The following is an 18,379-nucleotide window of genomic DNA, read 5'->3' as shown; positions in this document are numbered from 1 at the left end:
CCTGCTATTCTTATGGCCAGAGGGTTTTAGTTTCATGATTTTGGCAAATAGTGGGTAATAAATTGAAATATGTTTATATAATGCATTATCTACTGGCAGCTAAGTTCTAAATCTTTTTTTATGTGTAAATTAAAATTTGGAGAATTTTTTCTCCCTAAGCTAAATACAGATATATATGGTAGGTTTCATTAATGCACATTTTTTATAACATACATCTGTGGGAATATATACTTTTGTAGCCTGGAACTAATGAAACTACATCTTTAAAAATGTCATGCCATTTCTCTTTGAATAATCTCAAATACGATTATGAGATAGTTACAGAAATATTTATTAGCTCTTTCTAGAAGTGGTTTTATAGTTTGTCAACTACTCACTGTTAAGAAAAGTTTACATTAGCCATGGAAATTTTGTTTCGGACATTTTTTGTTTTTCAATTAAAACAATAGAGAGTATCAGAATAATAGATCATTTATGCACAAACTTAAATACTAGGTTAATGTTGTATCTTCCTATAATGTATGTATTTCTTTTTTGCTAATGTTAAAATAAACTTGTCAATCATACACGAATTATATATAATGTACTTAGGTTACTATTAGAGGCAAAAAAAATTAAATGTGTATTTTAAGTTTTAATACAGAAAACTTAAAACATGCACAAAAATAGAGAATACTCCTGTGCAATATTTATCATCCAAATGTAGCCATCATTAATACTCTTCCATTCTGACACAATTTAATTTTAATTGAATCTTCCAAAGGAAGCAAATAAAATTAATGGATATGTTAATGAAATAGCAGCCCACAATACAAAAGTGATAGTTGTATCATTTTTTCGTTTTTCTAAATAGGGAGAGATACCAATGTACTGGTATATGTTAAAAGAAGATTGGCAATGTGTGCAAGAAAATTAGGAAGAATAAGAGAAGCAGTAAAAATAATGAGAGACGTAAGTAAATTGATGATGGGACTATTACATTTATTCCTCCAGAAACTAAAAATTTAGTTAAGTTGCCAGTTATTTTAATGCAGAATCATTGTATTTTAATTGGTAGTTTTTAGAACAAGGTATTTATTTAATATACGTACCTTTCTTAAGGGTTAGGTCTTCTTCACAGCTATGTTAAGAAACAAGAATTTCCACTTTAATGAATTTGGCTCAGCTCTATTGAGTTCCTTTGTTATGATTTTAATCTTTCTTTTCCTTTTAATATACAGTTGATGAAAGAATTTCCTCCTCTTACCATGTTGAACATCCATGAAAATCTCTTAGAATCACTTTTAGAATTACAGGCCTATGCAGATGTTCAGGCAGTCCTAGCAAAATATGATGGTGAGTCATATTTCCTTAGTTGATAGCATGGTTATTCTTTTCCAATTATGTAATTATAAATATGGTTATATTCTAGTATTTAATTTTCTCTTTCTGTTCTTACCAGTCAGTATTTAGCATGCAGAGGTTGCTATTAAGTGTCTTCCTTATCAGGACTTTTATTAGCAAAAGTCTGCAAGGAAGAACTTTTCTTCTGTCAAGATTTACTTGTTTATTGAGTGCTTGTTTCTAATATGAGTGAGTCATTCAGAGTATGATAGTGAACAAGACAACATGGGAGGCTGGGCATGGTGTCTGACACCTGTAATCCCAGCATTTTGTTTTGGAGACTGACGTGGGAGGATCACTTGAGCCCAGGAGTTGGAAACCAGCATGGGCAACATGGCAAGACCCTGTCTCTACAAAAAAATTTTTTTAAAAAATTAGCTGGGTATGGTGGTGTGTACCTGTAGTCCCAGCTACTTGGGAGGCTAAGGTGGGAGGATCACTTGAGCCTGGGAGGTTCAGGCTGTAGTGAGCTGTGATTGCACCACTGTAGTCCAGCCTAGGCGACAGAGGAAGACCCTGTCTCACACACACAAAAAAAGATGGGGAGCCCTCATAGGATTTACAGTTTAGTGGAGCATACAGACAAATGAGCAGCAGTTACATTGAAGACAGCGTGTTTGGTGAGATAATTGGAGAAGTATGGGTGCTGTGCACATAGTAGGGGTACCTCATTTGTTTTGGAGTGTCAAGCAAGCCTAACAGAGAAGTTGCTGAGCAGTATATACTATAAGAGCAATTCAGAATAGCATTTTTACGATGCTGTTTAGTTACAAAGTTCAATGATAATATGATCATTATAATGGTCTTATGATGTGGTGGGACAAGTATTTTTACTGTCTCCAATTACTGAATAAGGGAACTGGAGTTTAAGAAGGTTAAAGTATTGGGGTAAGGTCTCCCAGCCAGTAAAAGGCAAATCCAGGTGTTTGATTTCTTTGTTCATTAGTCTTCCCATGGTAACAATTCAATATATATTGGTTATTTTTATTTTTATTATTTTTTTTGAGACAGAGTCTTGCTCTGTCACCTGGGCGGGAGTGCAGTGGTACAATCTCGGCTCACTGCAAGCTCCACTTCCCAGGTTCACGCCATTCTGCCTCAGCCTCCCGAGTAGCTGGGTCTACAGGTGCCTGCCACCATGTCTGGCTAATTTTTTTGTATTTTTTTTAGCAGAGGTGGGGTTTCACCATGTTGGCCAGGATGGTCTCAATCTCCTGATCTCGTGATCCACCTGTCTCAGCCTCCCAAAGTGCTGGGATTACAGGCGTGAGCCACCGCGCCTGGCGGTTATTTTTATTATTATAACAATACCAGTTTACCACATATGAAGTTTGGAGAATTTTAAAGACATAAAGCCTCCCTTCTCATCCTGAGAGAGGCATCAGCTTTTAACCTCAAGCTGAAAATTTGGGGTTACTATGCTTCTGGTCGTATCTTTCACTATAAGAGAACACATGTAAGTCACATTGAAGGCTGGACACAGTGGCTCATGCCTGTAATTCCAACACTTTGGGAAGCTGAAGCGGGTGGATTGCTTGAGCTCAGAAGTTGAAGACCAGCTTGAGCAACACGGTGAAAACCCATTTCTATAAAAAATATTTTAAAAATTTAACTGGGTGTGGTGGCATGTGCCTGTAGTCCCAGCTGCTCAGGAGGCTGAGGTATGAGGATCGCTTGAGCCTGGGAGTTAGAGGTTGCAGTGAGCCAAGATTGCACCACTGTATTCCAGCCTGGGTGACAGAGTGAGACCCTATCTCAAAAAAAAAAAAAAAAAAAAAAAAAGAAAAAGTCGTTTATTCACATTTGTCCTGTTATATGTTCCTACCCATTCGCTTGGGAATCCCCATGACTTGGGAAGTTTGAAATGTGTTATACTTGGAAAGAGAAGTTTATTTCTTTTAAACATCTGGAATTCTTAAGCAATGCTTCAGAATAGTGTAGGCTCATGGAGAAATTTGTGAGAAATTCTTTCCATATGTAACTTACTGGATACATGGCCTGCTTATAATACTTACGATGAGCAAGCTTAGGGACTGAATATAAGAAACTGGAATAAGACCTGATTCATTAAAAGTAAAATAAAACTAAAATTAATAAAGCATATCTAAGTTGATATGCTTCAGTATTTTCAGTTATTTTCATGAGTCCCAGTTTTTACCATTCCAGAATCTGGAGGAAGTTGAAAGCAAATTTACTTCCTTAGTTCTCCATTTGCTAGTATGTTTCTGGCATCAAAAACATTTTCTGATAGCATTATTTTGGACATTCTTTTAAGAATGATGATATAATTAATTTACCTACAGTTCCAGATGAAATTTTTATTTTCTAAAAAATAACAATTTAAGAAAAAAAAATCTAGGAAGAAGAAAAATATCACCCTTGGTTGAATCAACCTGGATTTAACTACTGTTAAATATTTTAATTTTTTTCTAATACTAGTTTTTCTCTATGAATAGGTGAAGGTTTTACATAGTTCTAATTACACCATGCCTTTCTCCCTGAACTTACTATAAGCAGGTTTTTTTTTTTATTGTTATATATATATATTTTTTTTTACAGAGTCTCGTACTGTCACCCAGGCTGGAGTGCACTGGCACAATCTCGGCTCACTGCAACCTCTGCCTTCCAGGTTCAAGTGATTCTCCTGCCTCAGCCTCCTGAGTAGCTGGGATTACAGGCACCTGCCACCATGCCCGGCTAATTTTTTGTATGTTTAGTAGAGATAGGGTTTCACTATGTCGGCCAGGTTGGTCTCGAACTCCTGACCTCGTGATCCACCCACCTCAGCCTCCCAAAGTGCTGGGATTACAGGCATGAGCCACCGCACCTGTCCATAAGCAGGTTATTATAGACATTTGTTGAGCGCATTTCACCGTTGTGCAGAGGGCTTTCATAGACATAATTTCATCTTGGTCAGAAAATATCATTATTTTGAGAGGTGAAAACTGAGGTCAAACAAGTTGCTACTAGCTCAAAGATGCTTAGCTGGTAAATAATAAGATAAAGATTCAGATTCAGCTTTTTCAACTTCATATACGGGTTTTTCCTACTATATTACAGATTTTTCAACATTATGTCCAGGTTCTTCCTATATAACTATTGAATTTGCATTGCACTGTGAATTATTCTTTTTTTTGTTTTTTTTGTTTTGTTTTTTTTTGGAGACAGTTTCACTCTTGTTGCCCAGGCTGGAGTGCAATGGTGCGATCTTGGCTCACTGCAACCTCTGCCTCCTAGGTTCAAGCGATTCTTCTGCCTCAGCCTCCTGAGTAGCTGGGATTACAGGCATGCACCACCACACCTGGCTAATTTTTGTATTTTTAGTAGAGACAGGGTTTCTCCATTTTGGTCAGGCTGGTCTTGAACTCCTGACCTCATGATCCACCCGCCTCGGCCTCCCTAAGTGCTGGGATTATAGGCGTGAGCCACTGCGCCCGGCCGTGAATTATTCTTATTAAAAAATTGTCTCAATACCTTTTTTGTAATTCCTACCAAAACTGAAAATTATCGTTACAGATATAAGCCTTCCAAAGTCAGCAGCAATCTGTTACACAGCAGCACTGTTGAAGACAAGGACTGTTTCAGAAAAGTACGTGTTATAAAAACTACAATGATTTAGAAAGACTGCTAAACTCAATATTATACTTGTCCTCTACTGACTTTAAACAATGCTGTTTTCCACTCTACTTCCTTCTGAATAGCCCTGGATCTTCTTGGGCTCTTAGACTTCTTGCTGTGTGTAGTGGAAAGAGCAAAGTTTTTAGAGCTAACCTGAGCTCAAATTTAAACTCTACCACATTCTAGCTATAGGACTGTAGGCAAGTTAATCATTTTGAGTCTCTCCTTCATCTGTAAAATGAGACTAATATTGCAGGAGGGTTGTAGGTGTGGTAAGTGCCTAAAGCAGTATCTAGAAAGAAAGTACACACACAAAATAGTAACTGATGATGATGATAAAGTGTGTAGTAGGGAAATAGGCTTATGTTATCTCTTCTTAGAGTATAATTCTGAGTTCTTCTGCTTTTCTTGTATTTTTGGCTACTCTTAGTGAATTCTCTTTATTGTGCAGATAAGATACTCAGAAACCAACCAAATGGTGGCCATTTTCTTTCACCTTAGATTTTTATGCTTTGATATGAATTAGAATGGAATTTTCCATTTGTGTCCTCTCAAATAAGAATTTGGTGAGAATGTACTGCTATTTCATGAGATTCTCTGGATATCACTGTGTAGCATTTATTACTTTATTACCTTTCCTAAAGTATACCTTCATGGACTTCTCCTGAAGGCCTTCTTTACCTAAGTTTGAAGACTTTCATTCCTTATGATGCTTTTTTATATGTTGAACCCACAAGACTATACTTTTTTTTTTTTTTTTGAGACGGAGTTTCACTCTTGTTGCCCAGGCTGGAGTGCAATGGCACAATCTTGGCTCACTGCAACCTCTGCCTCCCGGGTTCAAATGATTCTCCTGCCTCAGCCTCCCGTGTAGCTGGGACTACAGGCATACACCACCACGCCCAGCTAATTTTGTATTTTTAGTAGAGACGGGGTTTCTCCATGTTGGTCAGGCTGGTCTCAAACTCCTGACCTCAGGTGATCCACCTATCTCAGCCTCCCAAAGTGCTGGGATTACAAGCATGAGCCACTGCGCCCAGCCAGTTTTAATTTTTTTTTTTTTTTTGGTAGTTCTCTGGCTTTGTTTTTGGCCATCTCCAGAAACTTCTTTGATTCAAGGGGCTGTATTATTATCTAAATTCATACTTTTTTTCTTTTTTTTAGCGTATTTATTTTTTCATTTTGTGGTTTTCTTGTAGATTCTCTCCAGAAACAGCCTCCAGAAGAGGATTAAGCACAGCAGAAATTAATGCTGTGGAAGCAATTCATAGAGCTGTGGAATTTAATCCTCATGTTCCAAAAGTGAGAAATTTTATGATAAAAATACTACCTTTATTTAAGTTTATCAAATTGATGACAGTTTGTAGACCAAAGTCTGGGTCACCATAATTTGGTGCAGAACTGTTTTAATCTGCTATATTTTGATGCTTATTATTCACCTTAAAGGGGACGTTGAAACATTTAGGCATTTAGAAAGGTAGATAGGAGCGGCCAGGTGCGGTGGCTCAAGCCTGTAATCCCAGCACTTTGGGAGGCCGAGGCGGGCGGATCACGAGGTCAGGAGATCGAGACCGTGGTGAAACCCCGTCTCTACTTAAAATACAAAAATTAGCCGGGCGTGGTGGCGGGCGCCTGTAGTCCCAGCTACTCGGAGAGGCTGAGGCAGGAGAATGGCGTGAACCCGGGAGGCGGAGCTTGCAGTGAGCCGAGATCGCGCCACTGCACTCCAGCCTGGGGGACAGAGAAAGACTCTGTCTCAAAAAAAAAAAAAAAAAAAAAGGTAGATAGGAGCAATAGTTAGCTATATGCTTTGTAATTACTATCAAAATATAATTTGAACTGTGTTCACTTAGCTGTTCTTTTAGTATAGTTGTAGAAAATAATGGGTTGATCTTAATAAAAGATTATTCATATTTCATATCACTAAATAAAATTTCCTGTTACTGTGAAAGCTTTTTCTAGACAGATGCCTGGGTTTTGAACTAGGGTTGGGTAGACAAAAACTGAAGACAAACAGATTAAAATAATCAATGACAGGAAGCAGATGTGGAAATTCCCAGAAAATCTGGCTGATGCTTATTTAGTCCCCGATGAGTCTATATACTTGCTTTGTCTTTATATTGTACACCTTGCAGTTATACAAATTATTGCTTAATCTTTGTGTGTTATAACACAAAATTAAATTTGGGGTTTGGGCTGGGCACTGTGGCTCATGCCTATAATCTCAACACTTTGGGAGGCCGAGGTGGGAGGATTACTTGAGCCCAGGAGTTTGGGACTAGCGGCTGGGCAATGTGGTGAGACCTCATCTCTGCAAAAAATACAAAAATTATCTGAGTGTGGTGATGCTTCCTGTTGTCTCAGCTACTTGGGAGACCAAGGGGAGAAGATTGCTTGAGTCCAGGAGGTGGAGACTGCAGTGAGCTGCAATCATGCCATGCACTGTAGCCTTGGGTGACAGAGTGAAACCCCATCTCAAAAAAAAATTGGGTTTCTACAAACAATGCCCCATGTTAGGAAGTATAGACAATTCAAGAATAGATGCCCTTACTACAGAAAGTAATTATAGCTATTGATTCCAGTGAAAGGGTGTTAATAGAGCTTGGAAGCTAAAGAGCTACAGTAAAGAGATTAATCGCTAAAAGATAATTTCCAAGAAAAGGATGTTGTAAGCCTGTTAGAGTAAGTAAAGATATGGTTAAGAAAAGTACTTAAGTCCAAGAAAGAGGGTCAACAAATACTCTCATTAAGTGACACTGGTTCCATAAATTTAAAGACAGCGGTTCACCCATATCTACGGTTTTGCATTCCATGGTTTCAGTTACCCACAGTCAGCCTCTGTCTGAAAATATTACATGGAAAATTCCAGAAATAAACAATTCATAAGTTTTAAGTTGCATGCCATTCTGAGTAGCTTGATGAAATCTTACACCATCCCCCTCCATCCAGGCTAGTACATGACTCATCCCCTTGTCCAGCATATTCAACATTGTCTGTGCTACCTGCCCATTAGTCACTTAGTAGCCAACTCGGTTATCAGATTGACTGTCATGGTATCATAGTGCTTGTGTTCAGGTAACCTTTATTTTACTTAATAGTGACCCCAAATGCAAGATTGACATATTGTTATAATTGTTCTATTTTATTATTAGTTATTGTTATTAGTCTCTTACTCTGCCTAAATTATAAATTAAATTCTATCATGGGCATATATTTAGAGGAAAAACCATGGTGTATGTAGGGTTTGGTACTATTTGTGGTTTCAGATATCCACTGGGAGTCTTAAAACATATGTCCTGAGGATAAGGAGTGAGTACTGTAAACTTTTTTTTTTTTTAAGACAGAGTTTTGCTCTCGCCCAAGCTGGAGTGCAGCGGCAGAATCTTGGCTCACTGCAACCTCCGCCTCCAGGGTTCAAGCGATTCTTCTGCCTCAGCCTCCCAAGTAGCCGAGACTACAGGCGCGCGCCACCACGCCCTGCTAATTTTTTTGTATTTTTAGTAGAGACGAGGTTTCACCATGTTAGCTAGTATGGTCTCGATCTCCTGACCTTGTGATCCGCCCCCCTCAGCCTCCCAAAGTGCTGGGATTACAGGCGTAAGCCACTGCGCCCAGCCTTGTAAACTTTTTATTATGAGTTCTACTACACATGCAGCAAAGTGTATGAGACAAAAATGTGCATCTTAATGATTTATTACAAAGTAAATGCTTGAAAACTACCGAGATCAAGAAACAGAACATTATCAACCCACAGACGCCTACCTGACTGCCCTTTCCCATTACAACCTCCCTTCCTACCTAAAGGTAACCACTATTGTTATTCATTTGTATTCTTATTTATTAATTATGTTCATTTCCTCCCTTTATGTTTTTGATCTGTACTTTTTATTTATGGATTTTTTTTTTTTTTTTTTGAGAGAGAGTCTTGCCCTGTCGCCCAGGTGGGAGTGCAGTGGCGTGATCTCAGCTCACTGCAAACTCTGCCTCCCGAGTTTATGCCATTCTCCTGCCTCAGCCTCCCAAGTAGCTGAGACTGCAGGCGCCCACCACCACGCCTGGCTAATTTTTTGTATTTTTAGTAGAGACGAGGTTTCACAGTGTTAGCCAGGATGGTCTGGATCTCCTGACCTCGTGATCCGCCCGCCTCGGCCTCCCAAAGTGCTGGGATTACAGGCTTGAGCCAGCGCGCCTGGCTTTTTTTTTCTTTTTAAGACAGACTCTATGGCTTACGCTTGTAATCCCAGCACTTTGGGAGGCCAAGGCGGGCGGATCATGAGGTCAGGAGATCGAGACCACGGTGAAACCCCGTCTCTACTAAAAATACAAAAAAAAAATTAGCCGGGCGTGGTGGCAGGCGCCTGTAGTCCCAGCTACTCGGAGAGGCTGAGGCAGGAGAATGGCGTGAACCCGGGAGGCGGAGCTTGCAGTGAGCCGAGATTGCGCCACTGCACTCCAGCCTGGGCGACAGAGCGAGACTCTGTCTCAAAAAAAAAAAAAAAGACAGACTCTAAAGCTATTCAAGAGGCTGAGGCAGGAGAATTGCTTGAACTCAGGAGGCAGAGGTTGCAGTGAGCCAAGATAGTGCCATTACACTCCAGCCTGGGTGACAGAGTGAGACTCTGTCTCATTAAAAAAAAAAAAAAGTCCAGGCACAGTGGCTCACGCCTGTAATCCCAGCACTTTGGGAGGCCGAGGTGGGTGGATCGCCTGAGCTCAGGAGTTCGAGACCACCCAAGGCAGCATGGTGAAACCCCGTCTCTACTAAAAATACAAAAAAATTAACCAGGTGTGGTGGGGTGCGCCTATAGTCCCAGCTACTTGGGAGGCTGAGGCAGGAGAATCACTTGAGTCCTAGAGATGAAGGTTGCAGTGAGCCGAGATCGCACCACTGCACTCCAGCTTGGGCTACAGAGTGAGACTCTGTCTCAAAAAAAAAAAAAAAAAAAAAAAAAAAACCAGGAAAAAAGAAAAAGAAGACAGGGTCTTGCTCTCATGCCCAGGCTGGAGTGCAGTGGCACAATCTTGGCCCACTGCAACCTCCACCTCCTGGGCTCAAGCGATCTGACCACCTCAGCCTCCCAAAGTGCTGGGATTACAGGTGTGAGCCAACGCACGCCTGGCCCTGGATTTATAAATGAGTTAAAGAGTGGTCCCTGTTTGTTTATTCTGTGGAATAATTTGTATAAAATTAGAATTATTTCTGCCCTAAATGATTAGTAAATTTGTAATTAAAGCCATCTGATTCTTCAGTTTTCTTTGTGAGAAGACTTTGAGTTACAAATTTCATTTCTTTAATAGTTTAATTACAAATTCAATTTCTAAGCATATCATAACTATTGAAATTTTTTGTTTCTTCTTATGTTAGTTTTTGATAAGTTGTATTTTTCTAAAAATTGATTTCATCAAAATTTTCAAATGTATTGACATAAAGTATTCATAAAATCCTTTTATTACCATATTAGTATTTGCAGAATTAGTTGTAATACTCAATTTTTAATTCCTTTTTTTTTTTGAGAGGGAGTTTTGCTCTTGTTGCCCAGGCTGGAGTGCAATGGCGCGATCTCGGCTCACTGCAACCTCCATCTCCCAGGTTCAAGTGATTCTCCTGCCTCAGCCTCCTGAGTAGCTGGGATTACAGGCATGCGCCACCACACTCAGCTAATTTTGTATTTTCAGTTGAGATGGGGTTTCTCCATATTGGTCAGGTTGGTCTCAAACTCCCAACCTCAGATGATCAGCTCGCCTCGGCCTCCCAAAGTGCTGAGATTACAGGCATGAGCTACTGCACCTGGCCCCACTTTTTAATTCCTAACATTGGCTAGTTTTATTTTTCTTGATCAAATTCTTTAGGGATTTGCCAGTCTTACTTGTTTTTGCCAAGAACTTGGCTCTGGCTTTGTTGGGTTTTTTCTACTATTTATTTTCTGGTTCATTCATTTCTGCTCTTTATTGCCTTCCTTCAACTTAATTTGAGTTTATTTTATTTTAATTTCCTGTGTCTTCTCACATAGGTACTTAACTCCGTAATTTTCAGTCTTTCTTCTGATATACCCAGTTAAATCTAGAAACTTCTCTCAACACAATTTTAACTGCATACTATAGCAACATTTTTTACATAATTTAGTTCAAAATATTTTCTTTAACATGTTGCCCAGACTGGTCTTGAACTCCTGGCCTAAAACTCCTGGCCTCAAGCATCCTCCCTCCTCAGCCTCCCAAAATGCTGGGATTACAGGTGTGAGCCACCTCCCTTGGCTCAAAATATTTTCTAATTTGTTTATAATTTCCTTTTTGATTTAGAGTTATATTTATACCATGAAAGTAGATATAATAAAAGATTTTCTTTAAATATTTTTTCCTCTTTTTCTTTTTTCTGCTTTGCTCATGTTGAGAAACAACAGATTTCCAAAGTAGATGAAACAGCCTTCTATTGGAAGAAGATGCCAACTAAGACTTTCATAGCTAGAGAGGAGAAGTTGTTCCTGGCTTCAAAGCTTCAAAGGACAAGCTGACTCTCTTCTTAGGGGCTAATGCAGCTGGTGACTTTAAGTTGAAGCCAGTGCTTACTTACCATTCCAAAAATCCTAGGGCCTTTAAGATTATGCTAAATCTTCTCTGCCTGTGCTGTATAAATGGAACAACAAAGCCTGGATGACAGCACATCTGTTTATAGCATGGTTTAAACACTATTTTAGGCCCACTGTTGAGTCCTACTGCTCAGACATGATTCTTTTTAAAATATTACTGCTCATTGGCAATGTACCTAGTCACCCAAGAGCTCTGATGGAGATGTACAAGGAGATTAATGTTTCCATACCTGCTAACACAACAGCCATTCTGCAGCCCACAGATCCAGGAGTCATTTTGACTTGGAAGTCCTATTATTTCAGAAATACATTTAGTAAGGCCGTAGGCCCCATATATAGTGATTCCTCTGGTGGATCTGGGCAAAGTAACTTTCATATGTCATGGGAAACCGAAAAATTTGTGTGACTTGCTTTATTTTGATATTTGCTTTATTGCAGTGGTCTGGAAGTGAACTTGCAATATGTCCAAGATATGTCTATAGTTATAAACATGAATTTTGGGATGTATAAAGTATGCTTCAATAAAACTATATAGGCTGGGCGTGGTGGCTCACACCTGTACTCCCAGCCCTTTGCGAGGCCGAAGCAGATGGATCACCTCAGGTCAGGAGTTCGAGACCAGCCTGACCAACATGGAGAAACCCCATCTCTACTAAAAATACAAAATTAGCCAGGCCTGGTGGCACATGCCTGTAACCCCAGCTACTCAGGAGGCTGAGGCAGGAGAATCGCTTGAACCTGGGAGGTGGAGGTTGCAGTGAGTCGAGATCGTGCCATTGCACTCCGCCTGGGCAACAAGAGCGAAACTCTGTCTCAAAGAAATAAAACTGGCCGGGCGTGGTGGCTCATGCTTGTAATCCCAGCACTTTGGGAGGCCGAGGCGGGCGGATCACGAGGTCAGGAGATCGAGACCACAGTGAAACCGTGTCTCTACTAAAAATACAAAAAAAATTAGCCAGGCGTGGTGGCGGGTGCCTGTAGTCCCAGCTACTCGGAGAGGCTGAGGCAGGAGAATGGCGTGAACCCGGGAGGCGGAGCTTGCAGTGAGCCGAGATTGCGCCACTGCACTCCAGCCTGGGCGACAGAGCGGGACTCTGTCTCAAAAAAAAAAAGAAATAAAACTATATATATATATATATATATATATATAGATATAGATATACATATACACTTTAACATTTTAATGTCATTTTTATTTATAGGTAGAAATTTACCCATTTTCCCCTCAACTAAATATCAAAGCAGTTGACAATTCAGCTATTTCAAAATATCCAGCTAAGTAGAGTGATGCTATAAACTTATATTATTGTTTGTAGATAGACCCTTTAAGCCGAGTGTTATCAAACACAATAATTATTAAGGTTTTTTGAGTAATTTGATTTTTTTGAGACAGTCTCACTGTGTCATCCAGGCTGGAGTGCAGTGAGCCGATCTTGGCTCACTGCAACCTTCACCTCCTGGGTTCAAGCGATTCTCCTGCCTCAGCCTCCTAAGTGGCTGGGACTACAGGCGTGCGCCACCACGCCCAGCTAATTTTTGTATTTTTAGTAGAGATGGGGTTTCACCATGTTGGCCAGGCTGGTCTTGAACTGACCTCAAGTGGCCCACCTGCCTCGGCCCTGCTAAGTGCTGGGATTACAGACATGAGCCACCACTTTTGGAGAAGTTTTGTGAGCCAAAACTTTTGGAGAAGTTTTAAGCTTCACCAACCCGAATAGTATCTCACTTAAATAACATTGATGTTATATGAACTGGGAGAGCTCTGGAATTTGTGGCTGGCTGTTTTTGCTAGGGTTTTACAATTGATGAAGTATGTACAGACCCTCTTTTTCTCCTATTATGATCTCTATTTCTGACTGTCAGCTGGAAGCAAGCAAACATAAAGGGATTTAGGGGTTTTCTTCTTCACACTTCAATTGTGAGTCACGATAACTTATTTAACCTAAGGAACAGTGACATTTCAAATATATGTATATATATATATATATATACACATCTCTTATTTTCACAAATTTATTATACAAATGATTGTATGCATCTTAGCAGTAAAATGACAAAGGATAAAGCTGTTTTAGCAGGAAATATTTTTGGCAACTTTCCACATAACTACAACAGAAATGGCTGTAGGTCTAGAGCTATGCAATTTGTTAAAGCTGGAAACTATTAGAAGTGCAGTAGAGAAAGATCATATAAATTTCTTCAAGCAATGAATTTGCTTTTGGGTATTTCATTAATATTGATAGCTTCTATAGCTTTTTTATTCTACTAAATGAATTTCAGTGTATAGTAACTGATAGTACCACAGTAAAAAAATTAGAACAGCATGTGTTCATGGTTTTTGACTTATTCTTGATTATTTAGCTATGGCTTTGGTTCAGTGAACTTTTTTTTTAGTTGCCAAACACGAAAAAGGTTGTGTATCTTTCAGCTACTATATGAATTGTCAGTTTTATTTTCAATAGAAAATGTTTCATATATTCTAAATATTCCACTGCATTCTGTTTCATTCATTCTGGTATCTCATACTTTTCTTATCCAACCATCAAATGGTTTTATAGTTTTTTTGTTTTTTTTTTTTGAGACAGAGTCTTCCTCTGTCGTCCAGGCTGGAATGCAGTGGTGCAATCTCGGCTCACTGCAACTTCCACCTCCCGGGTTGAAGCGATTTTCTTGCCTCAGCCTCCTGAGTAGCTGGGACTACAGGTGCGTGCCACAACGCCTAATTTTTTTAATTTTTAGTAGAGACGGGGTTCCACCATGTTAGCCAGGATGGTCTCGATCTCCTGACCTCGTGATCCGCCCGCTTTGGCCTCCCATAGTCCTGGGATTACAGGCGTGAGCCACTGCGCCCAGCTGATACTATCTTTTATATTGAGATAATTTACATACTATAAAATTCACTTTTAAAGGATATAATTCAGTGGTTTTTAGTATATTCACAAGGTTGTAAAATCATTACCAGTATTTAATTCTGGAATCTTTTCCAGAAAGAAGTACCTGTTAGTAGTCACCCCCCAGTCTCTTGGAACCACTAATCTACTTTCTGTCTTTATGCATTTGCCTATTCTGGACTTTTCATATGAATTGAATCATATAATGGTGGCCTTTTGTGTCTGACTTTTTTCACTTAGCCTAATGTGGCATATGTCAGTACTTCCTTCATTGTATGGCTGAATACTATTCCATTGTACCACATTTTGTTTATACATTCAACTGATGGACATTTGGGTTGGTTTCACTTTTTGACTAGCATGAATAATGCTGTTATGAACATTCATGTACAAGTTTTTGTGTGAACATAAATTTTTCACTTCTCTCGAGTATATACCTAGAAGTGGAACTGGTGGATCGCAAGTAATTCTGTTTAATTTTTTGAGAGACTGCCAAACTGTTCTGCAGAGTAACTGCATTTTTTTCTTATTTTTTTTAATCAGGTCAAAAGACAAATATAATTTATTCAATTTGTCATTTAAAAAAAGCAAATTTAGTGGTTACTCTTGAGATTATTTACAACCCAACTTTTATAATGTTGGTGTGAAATGTAGGTTTTCTTTTTTTGATTTTTTATTTTTTTTTTATTTTTATTTTTAATTATTATACTTTAGGTTTTAGGGTACATGTGCACAATGTGCAGGTTTGTTACATATGTATCCATGTGCCATGTTGATTTGCTGCACCCATTAACTCGTCATTTAGCGTTAGGTATATCTCCTAATGCTGTCCCTCCCCCCTCCCCCCACCCCACAACACTCCCCGGAGTGTGATGTTCCCCTTCCTGTGTCCATGAGTTCTCATTGTTCAATTCCCACCTATGAGTGAGAACATGCGGTGTTTGGTTTTTTGTCCTTGCGATAGTTTACTGAGAATGATGTTTTCCAGTTTCATCCATGTCCCTACAAAGGACATGAACTCATCATTTATGGCTGCATAGCATTCCATGGTGTATATGTGCCACATTTTCTTAATCCAGTCTATCGTTGTTGGACATTTGGGTTGGTTCCAACTCTTTGCTATTGTGAATAGTGCCGCAATAAACATACATGTGCATGTGTCTTTATAGCAGCATGATTTATAGTCCTTTGGGTATATACCCAGTAATGGGATGGCTGGGTCAAATAGTATTTCTAGTTCTAGATCCCTGAGGAATCGCCACACTGACTTCCACAATGGTTGAACTAGTTTACAGTCCCACCAACAGTGTAAAAGTGTTCCTATTTCTCCACATCCTCTCCAGCACCTGTTGTTTCCTGCTTTTTTAATGATGGCCATTCTAACTGGTGTGAGATGGTATCTCATTGTGGTTTTGATTTGCATTTCTCTGATGGCCAGTGATGATGAGCATTTCTTCAGTGTTTTTTGGCTGCATGAATGTCTTCTTTTGAGAAGTGTCTATTCATGTCCTTTGCCCACTTTTTGATGGGGTTGTTTGTTTTTTTCTTGTAAATTTGTTTGAGTTCATTGTAGATTCTGGATATTAGCCCTTTGTCAGATGAGTAGGTTGCAAAAATTTTCTCCCATTCTGTAGGTTGCCTGTTCACTCTGATGGTAGTTTCTTTTGCTGTGCAGAAGCTCTTTAGTTTAATTAGATCCCATTTGTCAATTTTGGCTTTTGTTGCCATTGCTTTTGGTGTTTTAGACATGAAGTCCTTGCCCACGCCTATGTCCTGAATGGTATTGCCTAGGTTTTCTTGTAGGATTTTAATGGTTTTAGGTCTAACATTTAAGTCTTTAATCCATCTTGAATTAATTTTTGTATAAGGTGTAAGGAGGGGATCCAGTTTCAGCTTTCTACATATGGCTAGCAAGTTTTCCCAGCACCATTTATTAAATAGGGAATCCTTTCCCCATTTCTTGTTTTTATCAGGTTTGTCAAAGATCACATAGTTGTAGATATGTGGCATCATTTCTGAGGGCTCTGTTCTGTTCCATTGATCTATGTCTCTGTTGTGGTACCAGTACCATGCTGTTTTGGTTACTGTAGCCTTGTAGTATAGTTTGAAGTCAGGTAGCGTGATGCCTCCAGCTTTGTTCTTTTGGCTTAGGATTGACTTGGCGATGCGGGCTCTTTTTTGGTTCCATATGAACTTTAAAGTAGTTTTTTCCAATTCTGTGAAGAAAGTCATTGGTAGCTTGATGGGGATGGCATTGAATCTATAAATTACCTTGGGCAGTATGGCCATTTTCACGATATTGATTCTTCCAACCCATGAGCATGGGATGTTCTTCCATTTGTTTGTATCCTCTTTTATTTCATTGAGCAGTGGTTTGTAGTTCTCCTTGAAGAGGTCTTTCACATCCCTTGTAAGTTGGATTCCTAGGTATTTTATTCTCTTTGAAGCAATTGTGAATGGGAGTTCACTCATGATTTGGCTCTCTGTTTGTCTGTTATTGGTGTACAAGAATGCTTGTGATTTTTGTACATTGATTTTGTATCCTGAGACTTTGCTGAAGTTGCTAATCAGGTTAAGGAGATTTTGGGCTGAGACAATGGGGTTTTCTAGATATACAATCATGTCATCTGCAAACAGGGACAATTTGACTTCCTCTTTTCCTAATTGAATACCCTTTATTTCCTTCTCCTGCCTGATTGCCCTGGCCAGAACTTCCAGCACTATGTTGAATAGGAGCGGTGAGAGAGGGCATCCCTGTCTTGTGCCAGTTTTCAGAGGGAATGCTTCCAGTTTTTGCCCATTCAGTATGATATTGGCTGTGGGTTTGTCATAGATAGCTCTTATTATTTTGAAATACATCCCATCAATATCTAATTTATTGAGAGTTTTTAGCATGAAGGGCTGTTGAATTTTGTCAAAGGCCTTTTCTGCATCTGTTGAGGTAATCATGTGGTTTTTGTCTTTGGTTCTGTTTATATGCTGGATTACATTTATTGATTTGCGTATGTTGAACCAGCCTTGCATCCCAGGGATGAAGCCCACTTGATCATGGTGGATAAGCTTTTTGATGTGCTGCTGGATTCGGTTTGCCAGTATTTTATTGAGGATTTTTGCATCAATGTTCATCAAGGATGTTGGTCTGAAATTCTCTTTTTTGGTTATGTCTCTGCCAGGCTTTGGTATCAGGACGATGCTGGCCTCATAAAATGTGTTAGGGAGGATTCCCTCTTTTTCTATCGATTGGAATAGTTTCAGAAGGAATGGTACCAGTTCCTCCTTGTACCTCTGGTAGAATTCGGCTGTGAATCCATCAGGTCCTGGACTCTTTTTGGTTGGTAAGCTATTGATTATTGCCACAATTTCAGAACCTGTTATTGGTCTATTCAGAGATTCAACTTCTTCCTGGTTTAGTCTTGGGAGGGTGTATTTGTCGAGGAATTTATCCATTTCTTCTAGATTTTCTAGTTTATTTGCATAGAGCTGTTTGTAGTATTCTCTGATGGTAGTTTGTATTTCTGTGGGGTCAGTGGTGATATCCCCTTTCTCATTTTTTATTGCATCTATTTGATTCTTCTCTCTTTTCTTCTTTATTAGTCTTGCTAGCGGTCTATCAATTTTGTTGATCTTTTCAAAAAACCAGCTCCTGGATTCATTAATTTTTTTGAAGGGTTTTTTGTGTCTCTATTTTCTTCAGTTCTGCTCTGATTTTAGTTATTTCTAGCCTTCTGCTAGCTTTTGAATGTGTTTGCTCTTGCTTTTCTAGTTCTTTTAATTGTGATGTTAGGGTGTCAATTTTGGATCTTTCCTGCTTTCTCTTGTGGGCATTTAGTGCTATAAATTTCCCTCTACACACTGCTTTGAATGTGTCCCAGAGATTCTGGTGTGTTGTGTCTTTGTTCT

The 18,379-nt window shown here is 39.2% G+C and overlaps 1 protein-coding gene across 14 annotated transcripts in view; it reads left to right on the top strand.

Annotated features, from left to right (window-relative positions):
- Positions 1-18,379, top strand: part of ST7L (suppression of tumorigenicity 7 like) — a 107,962-nt gene that overhangs the window by 43,356 nt on the left and 46,227 nt on the right. For 12 of the 14 annotated variants that reach the window (XM_063625713.1, XM_063625715.1, XM_063625702.1 and 9 more), the window contains exons 8-11: positions 854-951; positions 1,221-1,335; positions 4,900-4,972; positions 6,201-6,303. In XM_063625713.1, coding sequence (XP_063481783.1) covers positions 854-951; positions 1,221-1,335; positions 4,900-4,972; positions 6,201-6,303 — 389 coding nt within the window. The remainder of the gene's footprint in view (positions 1-853; positions 952-1,220; positions 1,336-4,899; positions 4,973-6,200; positions 6,304-18,379) is intronic. The other 2 variants (XM_063625712.1, XM_063625710.1) reach the window with 1 other exon arrangement.

This window comes from Symphalangus syndactylus, chromosome 12 (assembly GCF_028878055.3).
Source record: "Symphalangus syndactylus isolate Jambi chromosome 12, NHGRI_mSymSyn1-v2.1_pri, whole genome shotgun sequence".
NCBI lineage: Eukaryota > Metazoa > Chordata > Mammalia > Primates > Hylobatidae > Symphalangus > Symphalangus syndactylus.
This window is presented reverse-complemented; position numbering and strand designations above follow the sequence as displayed.